This window comes from Lathyrus oleraceus, chromosome 6 (assembly GCF_024323335.1).
Source record: "Lathyrus oleraceus cultivar Zhongwan6 chromosome 6, CAAS_Psat_ZW6_1.0, whole genome shotgun sequence".
Lineage (NCBI taxonomy): Eukaryota > Viridiplantae > Streptophyta > Magnoliopsida > Fabales > Fabaceae > Lathyrus > Lathyrus oleraceus.
In genome coordinates this window covers 46,330,507-46,349,799 of record NC_066584.1, presented here as the reverse complement: position 1 = coordinate 46,349,799, position 19,293 = coordinate 46,330,507, and the positions used below count along the sequence as shown (strand labels likewise).

The following is a 19,293-nucleotide window of genomic DNA, read 5'->3' as shown; positions in this document are numbered from 1 at the left end:
ATCAGCTTTGGCAAGCATAAAGGATAGTTATAATTGGATTTCTTTGGGGATTTCCCCTCCAGAACAAATAATATGTTTTCTATTCTATTGACAAAGAAAAATATAACCAATAAACTAACAGTTACATTATTTAGATCATGCAGAATCCAAATTTCATTGAGATAAGACACTAAACAACATATATTTTCATGGGAAGAAATCCATAAAATTTGCATTCACTATTTTACTTGTCTTTTTTTAATTTTGAACATATACGGAAAGAATTGTAATAAGTTGGAGCTTGTACCGCTATAGTAAAATGCACGGTGGTTAATAAGAAAACCTAAAGCAATTTAAATTAGGGTTTGAAGAGAGAAAAGCAACCTTATGCAATCTAAATGTTTGCAAGTAATTTAAGATAAGGTGGGAGAAAGTGATTTCTCTATGGACGTATAGTATGAAAGGATAGAGAAGATGGGTTCTTACTCTTTTTAGGAATTGTCTGAATTGATTATGAATTGTTGTTGTATGTAATTCTGAAATTTGATGGTTAAATATGCATTCATCTAATTTTCGTAGCGAATTTGTGTATATATGGTTCTGTTTATATGTGTATGTTTGTGTGCCATTGTTGGAGTTGTTGAAAGTATGAACATAAACATGAATTGATGAAATTGAATGGATGAATGGTGTGATTTTGTGAATTAACATGTCATAATGATGTTATAACATATGATATGATTTTATGGATACTTAGGGATGTTTGGGATTGAATTGGGGGAGTTTTGAAGATTCTCCAATGGAAAAATTGTGCTTATGGTGCTGCAGGTCTGGAAAACCTCGCCCAACGAGCTCTCCTGGAGAGCTTGGCCCTGTGAACTTCGCTCAGCGAGCTCTCGTGCTCGCCTGGAGAGGATGACATCACAAAGTTTATGTTCGTGACTCAAGTTATCGTAACTTGAGTTTCGGAACTCGGATTGAGACGCGGTCCAATGTGTTGGAAAGCTAACGCACATAGCTACATTATGTTAGTGTCTTGTGAGATGAATTTCCATGTTTGAATAATGTATGAGTACATGTTGTGAAGTGTGTGTATAATTGCATGATTTATTGTACATTCTTGACGATGAATCAATGTTGAAATGTTTTAACATGATCGAGTATTGTATGTGAATATATATTTGACATGGTGCTACTATTTGGTCAATATTTGTAGGTATTTAAGTGTTGTTTATTATTTATTATGGAATTAATCAATTATTGTGTATTGAGAACGATGTTGTGCATAATTGTGGTAAACGCATGGTGATAATTTTGGTGATATTGCATATTGTTGAAAATCATGCATTAGAGGTAGGTCGTAAATACTAACTTAGAACGTACCAAATTGCATTTCCATTCCTGAGGATTATTCTTCGCCTAAAATCCTCTCTGGGATCAAGAGGTTTCTATGAAAACTCCATGGTCCGTCATTTATCACCGTTTCCGCATCCTGTTTTGACGAGAAATTAAATAAGAAGAGATTGTTCCCCAGATATTATGCTTCGACGTTGTTCTTGAGCCACCACGCCTGGATCATTATTGATTTTAAAGCCCTAATGTTGAAAGGGTTATCGGTCCATAGATTTCCAATAAGCATTTTGTGAAAGATTTCATCACCTAGTTCAACCTCTCCATTTACCATTATTCCTTCTTTTTCTTCCTCTGATAGTGGAACATTCTTCCACCTCTCCATAGCTCACAATTCCACCTATCAACGTCACTTGAGAATTAGATTTCTTCGTAAAAAAAACCAAAACAGAGAAATAAAACTAAGACTTGAAAGAGTTAGATTTGAAAGGACCGCCAAAAGAGGGGTAGAAAACTGGGTATAGAAAACCCAAGAAAGAACCATAATCAAATGAGGCGGAGGAGTCACGATAAGTTAGAGAGAGAGAGAGAGAGAGAGAGAGAGAGAAAGAAAGAGAGAATGTTTGACTTCTCTCTAGAACACGTGGAACGCAAGCTCTCAATGTGTTACCTAACAACCTTACTACACAATGTAGTGTAACTACAATTTTTCTTCAAGTTGCACACCACAATATATCTAACACCTGTTTTTTTTGTGCAAATTTCACTTCCCTCTCTTTTAATACTATATATTCAAGTACAAAACTCTTGAATAATTTCAAGGATAATAACTACATACCTCTTTTGAATTTAAAATTATTTGTAATTTCTTTTTAAGAGTTAAACCTCACAATTTGTGGCATATCTTCACCATCGATATCAACTTCATATGCATTATCCAACTCATTCGTCAATTATTCATCATCTATAACATTATGACACGTTTATCCAATTTTTATGTGACAAACCTATTAGAATAAAAATTAACATTATATTTCTCATCGAAAAGATTTTTCAAGAGTCATCATAGTCTCTTTCTTCCTTGTAAATGGTAATTTTTAGAGGAATTGTCTTATCCTCAATTTCTTTCAATCGTGATTTGTTTTTGGTAGGAGTGACAAAGCATGTCGTGTCATTTGGGACGACTCATTTAACTCATTATTTTAGACTGATTGAGCTCAAGTTTTCAACTCAATTCCACTAGTTAACTTGTTTCGTTCGATTCGCTGAAAACATTGAGTTAGGTCGAGGCAGGGGCAGGCCAATCTGTGAGTTAAAATAAAAAAAAAAAATTGGTTTTATATAGACTTTGTGTTGGATTTATTTTGAATTTTTTTTTGAGATATATTTAGTGTTATTGAGTTTATTTTAGGGTTTATTTATGATGGACGAGTTATTTAATTTTAAGATTTGTTTAATCTTTTTGTGTTTATAATGATAAAATTGTTGGCATTAATTATAATGTTGAACTTGTTAAATATGTTTAGTTTCATAAGATTTTATATATAATTATTTGATTTATTCACTTTTGATTTTCAACCATGATTATTTGTCTATACATGCTCTTCATCATTTCTAATATGAAAGAAAGATGTCTAAAATATGAGTTGAATTTGCCGAGAAAAAATCTTATAATTTTTTGATAATGTGTTCAATTTTTTAACCAAAATTTTAAATATTTATATTTTATTTTTATTTAGAAAACATGTTAGAAAAGAATTTTGTATCACGAGTCAACCCACCAACTCGATAGTCTATCATTAAACGAGATGGAGTGAGATTTTAGACTCAGCTACCTAAATTGACTTGATTCCTCTTGTCTCGCTTTTCGACAGGCTTAAGCGGGGCAAGCCTACTCATTTCCTAATGAAGTACATCATCAAAGTCATTATCCATTCTACAATCCCTTTCTTTTTTACTATTATCAAAGTGGACATCTATTTTCTTGTTTCTCAGAATTGACATCATCATAAGTATCATCACCTCTTTACTATTTTGTCCTTAATCTTTGGCATTTCATCACACCAGAACACCTTTCAAACCTTCAAAACACCATATTTTTCCTTAGCACAAGCAATCTCATTCTTCCAACATTCCAAAAGATATTTAGTTCCTTTTTCTCGCATTTTTACAGGTATTTTGTACATTTTCGGTGAAGAAATACTTGAAATTTTAAAAATTCCGATATTTTTCTGGAAAAAACCAAAAACATACCGACAATTATTGAAATTTCCTAATAGCTACTAAAACTTCCTGAAAATTTCAAATTTTCGGTACCGGAAATTTTGCCAATACACATAATTTTGAATAGTATAGAATAAAGTTTTACTTGTGTGGTCCAGAACCGACAGAGTCTTCTACAGATTCCCGTATAGATTTTACATAGTTCTTTACCAACAACGTTGTATGTTTTCCATGTAACAAGTTTAATTTAAAGGTTTTCTCGTCTCTATGATAATGATAGTTTACTTTTTATATGTTGTAAATGACATATATTTGAGTCTGAATCTGAAGTATTAGCATGTGCACAGACTATTGGTAAACAACATGGTATTATTGTTGTGATTGTTCGTTCTGATACTGCAAATAGGAAGTGAGGGGGAAAGATAAATTGATCATGGGTTGTGAGAGAGGGGGAAACTACAAAAAGGAAGAATGCATCTGAAAGCAATAACTCCTCAGAAGGCATTTATAGTATGAAAGTTAAATGTCCTTTTAGGTTGAGATTTGTGCTAAGTGGTAGTAGTTGGAAGGTGATGGTTAAGTGCGGGTTGCACAATGATAAACTATCTAAGGATTTAGAAGGTCATGACATATTGGATTGTCTAAAATATCATGAATGATAGTTTGTGAATGACATGGCGGAGTGCAATATGTCTCCAAGGTACATAGTTGTTGCTTTGAAAGACAAAGATCCGAAAAATGCCACTAGTCTTACGTAGGTGTATAAAGCTAAAGCTACATACAATGTGAGCAAGAGAGTGTCATACCCTAAAATTGTCCCTACCTTTTTTCATTTCATCTGGCTCATCGCTCATTTCATCTGCATATTCACATGTCATAACCATCCATCATAAGACATTCATTTATAATTTCATTTTTCAAAATGGCATCATTGATTCTAATGTTTCTTGTTATTTAAGATACAAGGCACTAAATTATGATTTACAAGCTTATGGTCATTGTGCTTCACCTTGACATTATGGATTGTGGGCATAACAAATTGTGGGTTGATCTTTGTTCTTGAGTTGAATCTTTGTGAAACCTTAATCCTTCATCTAGACATCTTGATTATGATAATTACGTCATGAATAATTGATTTGGAAGGCATGCTTCAAGTTTGACTTTGATCAACAAAATTCAACCATGGAAGGTTGACCTTTTGTTGATTATTCTTTGTTGAGTTCTTACATGGTTTGTTTGGATAATTCAAGGCATAGCATGGAAAATAGGAACTCATTCATTCAAGATCAAGATTCATATTCAAGTTCATTTTCAAATTCAACTTTGGAGGAAAAAACATATTTCTTAAAACACAAGTTACATACACCATTCAAGGACCCATTTCATTACAAAATCCAAGAAATCAAAATTACACAAAAAATTACATCTTTTGACCTAAAATTAACTTTTGGTCAAACAGTTGACCAAAGTCAAACTACCTAATCCTGCTTTTTCTTCATTCACAAGACATCACATTTTGTGATCCTTTGTGTCTCCAAGGTATTCAAGACTTCTTCATATATCATGACTTGTTAAACTTCTCCATGATCCATATCTTGATTCCATGCCTTGCCATTTGATGACCCTTGCCAAAACCTTCATGAACATTGTCTCATATCAAGCCAAGTACACTCCTACCATATGCACACCAATCCTGCAAAATCACACCAACAGACATACACATAATTAGCATTCATGCATTTACACATCATGTAAGGCTAACCATTACAAGTCATACTCATTGCAACTTATGCCATCCAAACAAGTTGACACACATAGCTTCATTCAGTGCAGTTAGCATAGAATTGCAGTAACACAATCACAATGTCCATAAACTCCAAATTCTAATTATCTAACTACCACATGACCAACTGCTTAATTCCCATAACATTACCTCTAATTGTTTTAGTAGTTGTTAACCAATTCAAACATAGCTAATTCAAAATCAGTTCATTAACCATAAAATGGTCACTAACAGATCAATATCATTAATAGACCAATGCCAATTACAAACAGATCAGTGATCATCCAATAGTTAATCTTAGATCAGTTAATCAATAACTAATCTAACTATTCTAGCAATTCAACACAATATCAACAAACTATCCTACTGACAGTGCTAACAACAAAGTAGTTCACACACACTAACCTCCGAACTAACCATTCATACACACATTTGTTTGATTCTACAACAAGTTTTTTCTAAAAGCATTTCATTAAAACTTAATAGTTCTTTAACAATTAACATGACTACTAATTCTGATTTTAGCTAACTCATTCAAAAACTCAGTCACAATTCAACATCAAACTAACTTTCACAATAATGCACTAACATAACAATTTAACTTACTAATCATCTTTAATTTCACTAATAGCTCTAACATTAGTCCAGAACAGTTTGGCCTACTCATTGAAATTTCCTAAGTCAGTTCACTAACAATGCAATAACAAAACTTAACTAACCACTTTCCTCTTCCACTGACCTCAATTCAATGTCAGCTCATTTCATTAACATAATTAACACCGAGTCAATCAAACCAACTATAACCTATTATTTCATCAACAAACCTAACTCTAACAATAATTCTACAACAACTTAACTAACTTCATCAGTTTACTAACATTCATCTTCTAACTAATTCACTAACTTTAAATTCATCTACTAACTTCAATTTCAAATAAACTTTTAAAAGTTCACTAACTCTGTTAGATCTCCACTCTCCATTGTCATCTCGCGTAGGGCCTCAGGCGCCTTAGGCCCAAGGCCTTGCTATCCACACCTCGTTTCTGCTTAGACACCCCTTATGGACACACTAAGTAAGTTATTTTATTTCCTTTAATTATTGTTATCCTTTCTCTCTTTTACCGCATATGAAATGCACTAAATAAATACATAAAAATTCCTATTAAAACACATACATAAAAATACAAATATTTCCTCTTTGGTTGGCCATTAAATTTTAATTAGGCTTTGATTAGAATTAGTTATTAGGATTAGTTCTTTGGTTTTCATGTAAAATTCATTAGAGATTAGGGTTTATGCCAATTTATGATGACCTTAGTTTTCTTAATTAAATTCCATGTGCTTAGTATGTTTTTAACATTACCATTACCCTTAATTAGTTATCAAAGTCATCTTTGGTCAATTAATTACTTGTCTTAGACTTGTCCTAAACAATTGGCATGCTCCCTCTATCCAGTCAAGTGATCATAAGTCTCTTGATCACTTGATTGGATTAGATTTTGTTCTTGCATCTGCCTTCATGTCATACTCATGTTCAAGACTCTATATGCAAGACTGTGGACATCAAGACCTTGATCACTGTTAAGCTTCATCATTCAAGCACCTTGCCTTTGCAAACAAAAAGACTATTCTCTTGCAAACACTTGTTATTTATAATGTGAATTGCACGCCACGAGCCTTAAGTAATGCAGAAGGAATGAGAGGGAGTATTCCTATCCTTATTCTAAATATCTTTGGATACGGGACGTCTGGCCCAATTGTTCAAAGTATTCACCTTCATTCATAGACTTTAGTGCAACTCAAATCAAATAACTTTCAAGCTTTCTTAGCCACAAACAACACTTCAACAATCAAACATCAACAATATTTTTTTCTCTTTGGACCAAACTCAATTCTTTTTGGACATCCATACACTCTTTGGGTTAATCACCTTCACTAGGTTAAGCATTCATCTCTAAAACATACCCTTACTTTTGGGTTGATCACCTTCTCATGGTTAAAACCTTTTTCATGCATTTCCATGTGAGCTTCGTGCTTAGGCAACCCATTCATCCCTTGTTGAGCTTTGTGCTCTGGAAACCCTCATGCATTGCCCTGTTGAGCTCCGTGCTCTACAAACCTTCATGCATTGCCTTGTTGAGCTTCGTGCTCTGGAAACCATCATGCATTTCCCTGTCGAGTTCCATGCTCTAGTAACCCTCATGCTTTGCCCTGTTGAGCTCAATGTTTTGGCAACCCTCATGCATTGCCCTGTTGAGCTCCATGCTCTAGCAATACTAATGCATTTCCCTGTTGAGCTTCGTGCTCTGGTAACCCTCATGCACTGCCCTGTTAAGCTCTATGCTCTAGCAACCCTCATGTATTTCCCTGTTGAGATCCGTTCTCTGGTAAACCTCGTACATTTCCCTGTTGAGCTCTGTGCTCTGAAAAACCTCATGCATTGCCCCGTTGAGCTTCGTGCTATGGCAACCCTCATGCATTGCCCTGTTGAGCTCCGTACTTTGAAAACACTCATGCATTGCCTTATTGAGCTCCGTGCTCTCGCAAATCATTCATGCCTTGTGAGCTTCATGCTCAAGAAACCCTTTTTATTATAGGTTTTAATCCCCGAATCTAGGCAAAACCTTACGACTCTACATTGGCTAATCAACATCTATTGGTTAACATCACACTCTTTTGTTCAGACACACCTACCTACGGGTTCAAACAACATAATCTTTGTGCAAACAATACTTTCACAACATCCAAACAATAATTTTCTCATTTCACAAACTCTTTCAATTCAAGCAATTTGTTTCTCTTTTTCAATTCAACCAACCTTTCTTTTTCTTTAAAACTCTTTTCAAAGCAAACAATTCTTTTTTCATAAAAGAACGGTTATAATTCGTTCTTTAGCAGTCAGACTAAAATCTTAGAGCACCCGAACAAGGGTCAGAATCAGCTAATGTCAAAGCACTTCTAGGATACGATTATAACAGTTTCCTAAAATCAACCAACAAATCCGTATTTTCTACCATGAACTACGGAGCTCTAATTTTCTCATTGCACAATGAGAATACGTAGACACGAGAGTTTGAATCCTTGGCGAGCACATTAGTTAATAAACTTATTTTTCCCCTTTAATCAACCGCAAATAATCTTTAGATAATAACACCCATATACGCAAAGAACAATCAAAATGGTTCCCGTTGAATACAATAGATGTGAAGGTTGTTAATATCTTTCCCTTGCATAACCGATTTCCTTATCTGTTTCTCTTCCCTTGGGTTTTATCGTCCCTTTCTTTTTGGAATAAATAAAATTCAGTGGCGGAAATGCAAACGTTATTGAGTCTTATTCATAGAGAGAAATACATGTGTTGGACTTGAAATATGGAAGACTCAAATATTATTGCTGGTATATTTTGGACGCACCCTGATTCAGTGAAGTTGTTGAATATGTTTCATTTGGTGTTGATTTTTTATTGTACATACAAGACAAATAATTAACAGTCAGATGTTAATTTTTTATATCTTTTGGACATTGATTTATCAGATTTTTGATTATGTGCATCATGATCATACAGGTGTCGGCTACCACTGCTTGAGATTGTTGGTGTTACGTCAACAAAGTTGACGTTTTCGGTTGATTTTGCCTATTTGGAACATGAAATGGAGGAGAACTTCAAATGGGCACTAGAGAAGCTCAAAGAGTTGTTCTCTTCCGAGAATTTGCTACCGAATATTATGATGACGGACTAGGAACTTGGGTTGATGAATGTCATGGAAGTTGTGTTCCCAAATTCAACTCATTTGTTGTGTTTGTTCCATATTTCAAAAAATGTTAGTATGAAATATAAATAGTATGTTAAATCAGAAAGACAAGAATATGTCATGGATCTATGAGACACCATCATGTATGCTAATGGAGAAACTGAGTATGTCAAACACTTGAAGCACTTTGAGACAGTTTGTGTTGATATTCCTTTATTTGTTAAATATATGAGTGAAACATGATTGACACCTTATAAAGAAAGGTTTGTTGTTGCTTGGACTAACAAAGTCACTCATTTAGGGAACACAACAACGAACGGGTACACGAATGTCATTTTGATGTTATTACATGACTAAACATTATTTAACAGATATTTATTTATGATTTTTAAGGTGGAGTCTGCTCATTGGAGACTAAAAAACATGTTGACTACAAGCCAAAGAGATTTATACCAAAGTTGAGATGCTGTGAACACCATGTTAAAGTTGCAGCTAGGTTCAATCAGAGTCTCGGGCAAACATAAAATCATTGTTGTTGATTTTTTGTTGACAACAATCATTGGGTATAGGTAAAGTTGAAACCTGATTGACCATTGTCTCTCGTCACTGATCGTTGGAGACGGTATTGTACTGAAAAATGTGAGAATCAGCATATGCGGAATGCATTAGATAAAGTTGAAACTTGATTGACCATTGTCTCTCGTCACTGACCGTTGGAGACAGTACTGTATTGAAAAGCGTGGGAATCAACATATACGGGATGCATTAGACACTATAAAGATGAAGTTAGAAAGTCATCAAATTATTTTGTATTCTTATATGTATCACAACTTTTGTTTTATGTATATATTTTATCAGATAATTTTTTCATCGAATCAATTATTCTAAAAAAATCAATGTAGAAAAAAATGAACAATTTTCATTCACTATATATCAAAAATTTCACAATTTTCAGAATTTTGTGGTAAATACCAAAAATTTCACAATTTTCTAGAATTTTGTGATAAATACCAGAAATTACACAATTTTCGATAAGAGAACACATGTCTTCATCAAAAATTCCAAAAGTTTTGGTATGTATATACTAAAAATTCCAAATTATCGGTATTTTTACCTTTTTTTCGGTAAAAAAAATATATAATTTTCACAAATTTCCAATGAATATTGAAAATTTCCGACACTACCCGTCATATTTTAAAATTTCTAATATTCAATGAGGGTATAACTGTCAAATTCAGCTGAAGGTGGCAGGTTAAATGCTCTCATGTTGTTTTCCATTAAGAAACTCTCTCTTTCAATTTCTTTGTACCCAAGAAACCAATCTTTCTTTAGAGACATTTGATAAGAACACCCTCCATTCCTTTTTGCAACCCACTCTCCCTTTTTCAGTGTAAAGGTTACTTCAACTTTAAAACTTTTGAATGAATATACCCTACATATAGGAAATGGTAGACAACTAAATTTATTTCAATGAAATCACATATACCAGCATCCAAATGCTATAGATTCAGGACCACATGGCACAGGCTAGAAGAAATCATTTATAGTTCTTCCTACTATTGTACTACCTAATCGTATAGAAATGGGAAAGAGGAACACACCAATTTCAATATGAGGACCACAAACTAATGGTTTTTATTTATTTACGGAAATTTATAGTTTCCTCAATTAAAAAAATGCTACTTCTAAAATTTATTATAACATTCTGGTGAACAACATGCAATGCACTGATCTACACAATTTTCATGTGGAACTGCAATCAAGTTAACTTGTAATTATGCGCAAAAGAAAAAAGAATTGTAGTAAGTTGTCAAGTTCACTGTTAGCTTTGTGCATTAAATGCAAGTTTTTCATTCATTATCACTTACATAAATACATAATAACCATTAACTATCATCACATGTATGCTGTAGGTTGCAGGCATATCTCGAAACAAAATATAAATATGGGGTAACAATCATGGTGAAATCAAGCCAACCTGCACGAAGGTCGGGAGATATGAAGGGCTCAAAAAAGAACTATATGTATTAGAAAGTGTAGAAAATCTAACAGATAAATAATCGAATCGAAGTCTCTTATTTTTTTTACCTTTAGCTATTACTGTAATTTCGAACAACAGAAACCTCACTAGTAACTAAACCAATTAGACCTTGTCATCTAATTTATCATTTACAAGAGGAAGCAACTCCATCTTACTCCTAGGCGTCCGAGGAGTTCCTGGAACGGATGATTGTTGGGAAAGCATGTGCCTGACATAACCATAGAATGTACATCCAACAAGAGTTATGGCACATCCAACCGCATTCATATAAGAAATTGGATTTCTAAATATCAGCCAAGAAACAAGGACAGCAACTGCAACCTGCACAAAAAGCATGATACCTGTTAATTGGTATGTGCAGAATGAGTTAAGACATCACAGTTTGGTTGCACCGCTCACACACACCATCAGTGTGTGATATACATGAAATGAACAAATTGACGACAAATATGATGAAAGAATCATAATGTAAGACCAAATAGCAAATAGTATAGTAGATTTGAATCTGCCTGATTGATGTCACCTTAAGGTTTCCAGCAACATTAAATGTTACAGCCGTAGTGGAGTGAATCACATAAAAAATAGAGAAGTTAAGGCAGAATGCCAAAACACCGGAGCTGAAAATAATTATCAGGGCTGCCCAAGGATATGGGTGAATACTTAGCCACTCAAGAATTCCGCTGCCTTCAAGTAACATAGCAGGTAACACCATGATCAGGGTTGCAAAAGGTGCCATGTAATAAACTGTGTTTATGCTACAGATACCAAACAAGAACAATTAGTTTATGTACTGCAGAAAAATCATGCCAAAGCAAAACCTATACAAGCACAGAACAGAACAAGGTATAGCATATCTAAGACAAAGTGGGTAATAAATATCACCACTTGCACAGTGCAACATTTCTTTTCTTTTAAAATTAATGCATACAAGTAGAAATGACAATAAATGTGAAAAACACAGCACCTAAGTGGATTTTGATCACAATATTTTTATGCATGTTACAGTACAGACAGCCTACAGTAGTTAAGACATTCATACTCTAGTCTTGAGTTCTGGCAATCATTGAAACTTTTGGAAGATAATTGACATAAAAAGGACCGTTTAATTGAGGAATTAAGAGACTAATCCAGACATCGGTCCATATACAGTATTTGGAGAAAGAGAAAATAAACACAAGCACTGCCAATGAGCTTGAGCTCAATTAGTACCAGCCTAAGCTTTAGAGACTTGAGTGTGAAGTTGATATAGGACATTTCTTCCTCCGCGACTTCCCCCCTCCTTCAAAATGTAACCCAATAAAAAGAGTGTGACACAAAAAGCTACCTCAGCATAAACATGGTTGGGAACGTTAATAAAAAGTAATACATGAAAATATAATTTGATTAGTTTAAAGTTTTTTAGTTACATCCAATGGTAACATCAAGATAGACTGGAATCGATTATACCAACATTGCTAAGCTTCAACCTACCTGATTTATGACTTAATGTACAAAAAATATCGGCTAATTTAGTGCTTCTTGCTCCGATTAATAGAATGTGCTAATTGAACTGTGTCATTATCCAGACTGCATAAATATTCCTCAAACTCTAACCTTATCATATGACAAAAACACTAAGCACTAGAGTAAGTGGTTGTTATGAATAACTGCAATCTTAAATTAACGTATGCACGCAGGTACAGGTCAGGAGTGACAGTAAGGAACTTTTAGTTCAACGTTATAGAGCCATAATACAAAATCAGCCACGCCCATTTTTTTGTGTAAAATCCAGAAGGAAATCACGTTTCATTGTTGCTGCATGCCAGTAGCAGGTGCTGCAATCAAATTTAACAGCAGACAAATTTTCTTATTTTCAATACAGAATGCTTTCTAGCCCTAGTTCTGCAACCTCATTTCCACCCGCATAAAAATAATATTTTTAAAAATGACTAGAAAGGGATCCAAAAATCCATTATCCACCAGAAGGAAACGGCATTACAGACTCAACAACTGGGAAATCTACAAGGAAAATTTGAGAAAAAGGATAAACGGAGAAAGGAAAGAAAGTGATAGGAGACCATTCAATAAGAAGGTATGTGAGAAAGAATAGGAGCTAAGTAATGAGGAAAATGTAACTGACACAGCTCTTAATAGCCGTTACTAACAAACAGAATGTAAGAAATAGAAGAGGGAAGCGAACAAAGGATTTGTCACATAAGTTGTAACATGCCCATGACCAGTAAAAAAAAGCTGGGGCAGGGCGTTACAAAGTAGGCGTGTTCTCTTCCATTTTCAGATCCTATTTCTGCTAAGAATGAGACTAAGGTTTTCATCTCTGAAGTGGTCATATTACATCGATTTTCGGAATCAATTGTAACTAATAGGGACTGATTATTTCTAAGTCATTTTGGTCAACCGTTTAAACAAACAGGCGGTCGGATAAGAGGGGCATAGAGAGCTGCAATTTCAAGTGGGATACTGGGTCTACTTGAGGCCCAACCATACAAGCAGAGATCATTTGCGAGAAGAAGGAATGAGTAGTTAGACCCTAGATTCTATGGCCACTTCCAAATCCTAGACAAGGTGGGATAGCTTATAAGTTTTAGCTTCCATCCAGTTCACTAGGCACTCCATGTTAGCAGGTAGAAGCTGTTCCTACTGATAATGAAGCTCAGACACTTCCTGTGGCACTTTCTGAATGAGGACTTACTGTAGCAACCACTGGAGTTCTTGGCCTGTTGTTATGACAATGCAGGGAACTTGGAAGTCCTCATTCAGTGACAGAAGAAGTTGCCCGACTTTGAGAAAACCCAGGAATCAGCTTTTAATGTGATAACTGACATTTTCAACTTGAGGACAAAATAAGCTTTGGGAGGATTAATTGGAGGCCATGCATTAAGGTCTATCTGAGAAAGAGTAGGAAGGAAATGTTACTGACACATCTGTTAGCTAACATATTTGTAAGCTAAAAACTCAAACTAACTAACTAACAGGGTATAATAAATAGGAGGGGAGGGAATAAAGGGGTTGTCGCAAATGTGAGTAAGAATTGGGGAGAGTTTTGGGTCACTCTCGAACTAGCCCAAGAGTGTATCACAGTAATTGTCCTCTGATCATCATGATCCAGGGGGGGTGTTCATAATTAAACATCTTTTTCATTGAGTTTCTATTGAATTGATCTTAAATCGTGTTGAAACCTATCAAAAGAGAGAGAAAAAAAATAACAAATAAAAATTACAAACAACAAAGAAAAGGAAAAGCATAAATTATGTACCTGTCAAATTTGTAACCATGCAACAGCGCTTCTGCAAGGATAGTCTTTGTAGAAGTAGCCAAACAGCCAAATAAGGCAGCACAAAATCCTAACATATTAAAGCTAAGCTCTGTAATAGATGTCAGAAGAATCCCTCCAACAATGGGTATGAGAGAAGCCCAAATACGCCAATCAAAATATTTCCTCCATACTAGCCACTGCAAGACAACTGTGCAAGTTCACCAAGATCAGATGAAATTGTTCTTAAGATTACAACATAAAGCAGGTGGCTGCTATGTAACTAACTAATGGATATTACCTGTTGTTGCAGGAGTAAATGACTTTATTGTCTGCATGAAAGAAACGGGAATGTAGCGTAGGCTCACATTTCCCAAAACTATGTTAATGCAGAACACAAATGACATAGGAAAGATTCTTTTCCAGCGATCTTGAGGGTCAACAGATATGAGTGGTTTAAGCTTCAGCACTTTAATTACCACATATGCTCCAATGGCTGAGCAGATAAAGTGGATACAGGATACTGATAGGGGAAACTTGAAATCTAGTTTCTGTGAAAGAAGAAAATTTTAAATTATAGCCTTTGTTATCATCCATACATATTGGATGGTAACCAACGTAAAGTATTGCAATGATGAGAATGTTACAATGGATAGATTGATATATACGACAAGGTAGGATTAAGTAGTTGAGGCAGGTGTAAAAAAAGCCTGTAGAAGCCGCACTAAGGAGGGTAAATCAAATGGAGGACAATAATAACTAAGAAAAGTTACAAGTCAAATCATTAAGAGTTGTTTAAATTCAAATGGTTTGTTATAGACAAGATTTACTGTTTACTATAGAGTATTACGGCATCTTTTGATCCATGTAGCTGAATCTGAATCCAACTCGGGGAAAAAAAAACTTTTGTGGGTGTCATTCATTATAACCTATGAAGACCCCAATACTCCAAAATTGGGGAAGTATCCGTTTTGGATATCGATACCCCATAGATACGTGGGGATGCGTATCGTAGAGTTTCCTTTTTTTTTTAGTTTACTGGAAACAAATGAAATACTTCACGGGTACACGCAGATATGTATCCTAGGAAAGATGAAGGGAATCTAAAAACAAGACAAGTTTGTGGAACATCAATGGAGATGTACATGATGTACTACTAAAATTCTTAACATGACAATTGAGGGGACATGGTGAGGAAGAAAGAAACCAAATACACATGTGGAAAAAGTGATGAAGATTGATAAACATATTTTCTTACAAATGGAACAAGAACATAAAAATCTAAATAATCTCCGTGTTCAAAATCATTTGAGGCCATGATTAAAAGCTTTATTCCACAAATCAAAGTCATTATGAAACAAATCCTATATGAGAGCTAGCCTGGAATATCACAAAACTATAATATCAAAGGATCTTGGATCTTTCCTGACTGCCAAATGACCAAACTCCATGGGATGAAAGACAGACACTTACCTAAACTACAAGCTAATAGTTTTAACATTTTAATTTGTTTCATATCTTCATTACATTTTAAGGACACACTAAATATATCCTGGTCCACAACATCTACATTATGCAAATTTGAATATTCTGATTAACTCTTAAAATTATTATTACACAATACAACATCAACATCTAAGCCTTATCCTACTAAGTGGGGTCGGCTACATGAATCAACTTTTGACATAATGTTATATCTAGGACCATGCTTTTATCCAAATCGTTAATCACGAGATCTTAATAACTTCTCTTATAGTGTTTCTAGGTCTTTCTCTTCTCTAGTTGTTTGACTTCTCTCCTATGATGCATAGGTACAGGTAGGGTACCCGGTGCGGGTACTGGTACCTGTACGGGATACGACATTTAAAAAAAAATCAAGGTACGGGTACATCAATAAAAAATAAGATTTTTTTATAAAATGTATGAGTAGAGAACTAAATTGTTAGGTTCATAACAAAACACCACTATTAAAAATTGAAAAAACCAAAAATAATGTTAAAATACAATAAAAAAAAATTAAAACACATAAATATACTATATTGATATTTGAGAAAACCACAAATTTCATTCAAAACCGAATAATGAGAAAAAATGAATTACCACGAGTACCCAGTAGCGGTACTTCACCATTTTAGAAATACTAATACTTCAGAGCTTCTCTCTATCTGATCTCCTCTCATTAACACATAATCTACTGATCTTCTCTCTACATGCTCAAACCACCTAAATCTATTTTCTATCATCATTGTAGCTCAAAAGGAACAATAGTGTTTATTAATGAAGATATATAACAAGCCCTACACCTCGGAAAAAAAGGTGTGTATGTGTGAGTGTCGGTGTCCAAAACCGATACCGAACTTGTGATTAAATTTAACTTATTCATTTTTCAAATGAATACTTCGCAGTGGCGGTGTCGTGTTTCTGGTGTTTATGCTTCATAAATAAACGCTCACCGGATAAGTAAATCAAATTCAAAAAATTCACACTCTTATCAACAAAAAAAATCACAAAATTACAAAACATCCAAATTAATTTTGAGAAACAAACATTACATATATAGAATGATAGATCAAAAAACTACATAACGCTAAAAATCGGCTAAATTAACAACATCTCCACGCTTCACAAATTCAGAAGCTAAAATTAAGCGACGAACCTTATCATAAACATAATTCAGATATGAATTTCAAAAAAAAAAAATCGGTTAGATATATATGAGATGAAAACAGAAATTGTAGAGAAACCTGAAAGATCCACTTGTTGATAATAATGACAGTGACATTGAAAGCCCACCATTGAAGAATTGCCAAAAGAGATCTAATAACGGTCCACTGGCAAACTAGGCCTTCTTCCATATCACCTTCTTATTACTTGTTTCTCACTCTAAAACGCGATTCAGAATTGCAATCGAGAGATGCGAGAGTTTTCTTTCTATTTTGTTGTTATTTCTAAATCGTAACGGTGAAGGAATTTCAATCAATTTTGAAGATATCAGGTCTTTTCTTTCTTCTTACACTTCTCAATCTCAATGTCTTTCATTTACCTTTCACTCACCTTTTTTCTTACCAATGATCTTTATGTTATTTATAAAAATTATATGCTTGTATTTTATAATCTAAATATTCCAATATAAATGTAGATGTTTGTATTTTATTACCTAGATATTCCAAATTTTATTATATTTATATATTGTTATTGAAAAACAAAAGGAAAATATATTATAGAAAGTGAGATTGTTTTAAATTATTATTATTACTTATTTTTCAAATTATTAAATTTTCTTTTAAATAAAACTTATCAAAATTATAAAAATATGTGTTAAATGGGTGTAAATAATTAGTTTAAAGTTTAATTTTGAAGATAACAATTCTTTATATTTGTTATTAATATAATATTGTAAAAATAATGTAATGTGGTAAGTAAGTTGTTGGGAATTATAAATTAATAACTTTTTAAAAAATATTATCAACAAAATTCAAAAGAAAATTTTAATTTTGATATGATACTATTGTCTTTTCTTTTTGACAAGTAAATAGAACAATGGATGACATGGTGTCTATCCAAAAAAAAATAAAGATGACAATTTTTCTTTTACAACTTTCTATTATAGCATTTTTCATTAAAATACGTATTGCGTGAGGTGCATAATATTTTAGAGCGGCAAATTTTAACTTATTTTAAATTTAATTTTATTTTATTTTATTTTATTTTATTTTTGATTTTGAATATTTTTATTATACGGTTTTAAATGTCACTTTTTTATTTGTAATTATATAGTTTTTAACGATTTTAGATCTTTTCTCTTTTAATAGATACTTTTTTATTTTCTTTTTTTAAGAGGATGGAGTGATTTTTAATGTATTTTAGAGTTGAAAAAATACTTAAAATATATTGTTTATTAAAAGAGTGATTCATTTATAGTAAGATAGAGAGAAACTTATAAAGTCAACAAAACCTAAAATGTTAGTTCATTTTTCTTTAAAATTTTTCTTCAAAAAAATATCAATTTTTAACTAGGCTTCCAGATATATAACACGCTTTTTTTTCTAAATTAAAACCATTAAAAATATATAACACGGTTTTCAGACCTCATAGAGGTTTAAGATAAGGTGACCCGATATCGCCTTATTTGTTGATGTTGTGCATGGACAAACTATCGCATCTAATATCACATGCATAATTGGAGGGAGAGTGAAATATGATGTGTGCTGGTAAAAAGGTATGGTAATGTCTTATTTGATGTTTGTTGATGATTTACTTTTATTTGGGGAAGCCACGTAAAGGCAAGTTAATTGTGTCATTAGAATCCTTGAGGTGTTTTGCGGTACGTCGGGACATCAAGTCAGCTAGGAAAAGACAGTATTTTTCTTCTAAAAAAATATGGAGAGAACTAAAAGAGATAGTCTGATCAGGCTATTAGATTTTTGGGAAACTAATATACTTGGGAGATACCTGGTGTTCATTAGACATGTAAGGTACCATAGAAAGCAGATTATGATTATACTATTGGGCGAGTTTATGGGAAGCTTATGGCATGGAAGGCAAAGTAACTATATTTTGCAAGGAGAGTGGTGTTGGCTAAAAGTGCCTAGGAAGCTATTCATATATATCATATGATGGCTTCGGTTCTTCCAAAAACTTTTATTGGTGAGATTCAACGAATGCAGATGAAATTTATTTGAGACGACACCGATAACGATAAGAAATATCATGTAGTAAGTTGGAACAAAATGTGTCAGTCCAAGAGGATGGAAGGGCTTGGTCTCAGAAGATTAGAGGCGGTGAATATAGTTTGCATTCTCAAGTTGTGATGGAAACTTTAGATGGGTGTTGCATATTTTTTTGTGAAGTGATATGTGGCAAATATTATCGCTGAGATGGGCGTAATCAAGTTATGTTAGACTGGTAGATTCTA

The 19,293-nt window shown here is 33.5% G+C and overlaps 1 protein-coding gene across 2 annotated transcripts; it reads right to left on the bottom strand.

Moving 5' to 3' along the window:
- Positions 1 to 10,890: 10,890 nt before the first annotated feature.
- Positions 10,891 to 17,476, bottom strand: LOC127091882 (UDP-galactose transporter 1). Of its 2 annotated transcripts, XR_007792025.1 has the most exons (6): positions 17,123 to 17,476; positions 14,680 to 14,929; positions 14,382 to 14,589; positions 11,652 to 11,883; positions 11,176 to 11,449; positions 10,891 to 11,065 (listed from the first exon to the last, which is right to left on the bottom strand). XR_007792025.1 is itself a non-coding variant. In XM_051030606.1 (5 exons), the coding sequence occupies exons 1-5, from the start codon at positions 17,231 to 17,233 to the stop codon at positions 11,231 to 11,233; spliced, it is 1,020 nt and encodes a 339-aa protein (XP_050886563.1). In that variant the 5' UTR covers positions 17,234 to 17,476; the 3' UTR covers positions 11,092 to 11,230. The 2 variants fall into 2 exon arrangements, 1 of the variants encoding a protein (XP_050886563.1); XM_051030606.1 differs by lacking the exon at positions 10,891 to 11,065 and having other exon boundaries at positions 11,092 to 11,449.
- Positions 17,477 to 19,293: the final 1,817 nt, after the last annotated feature.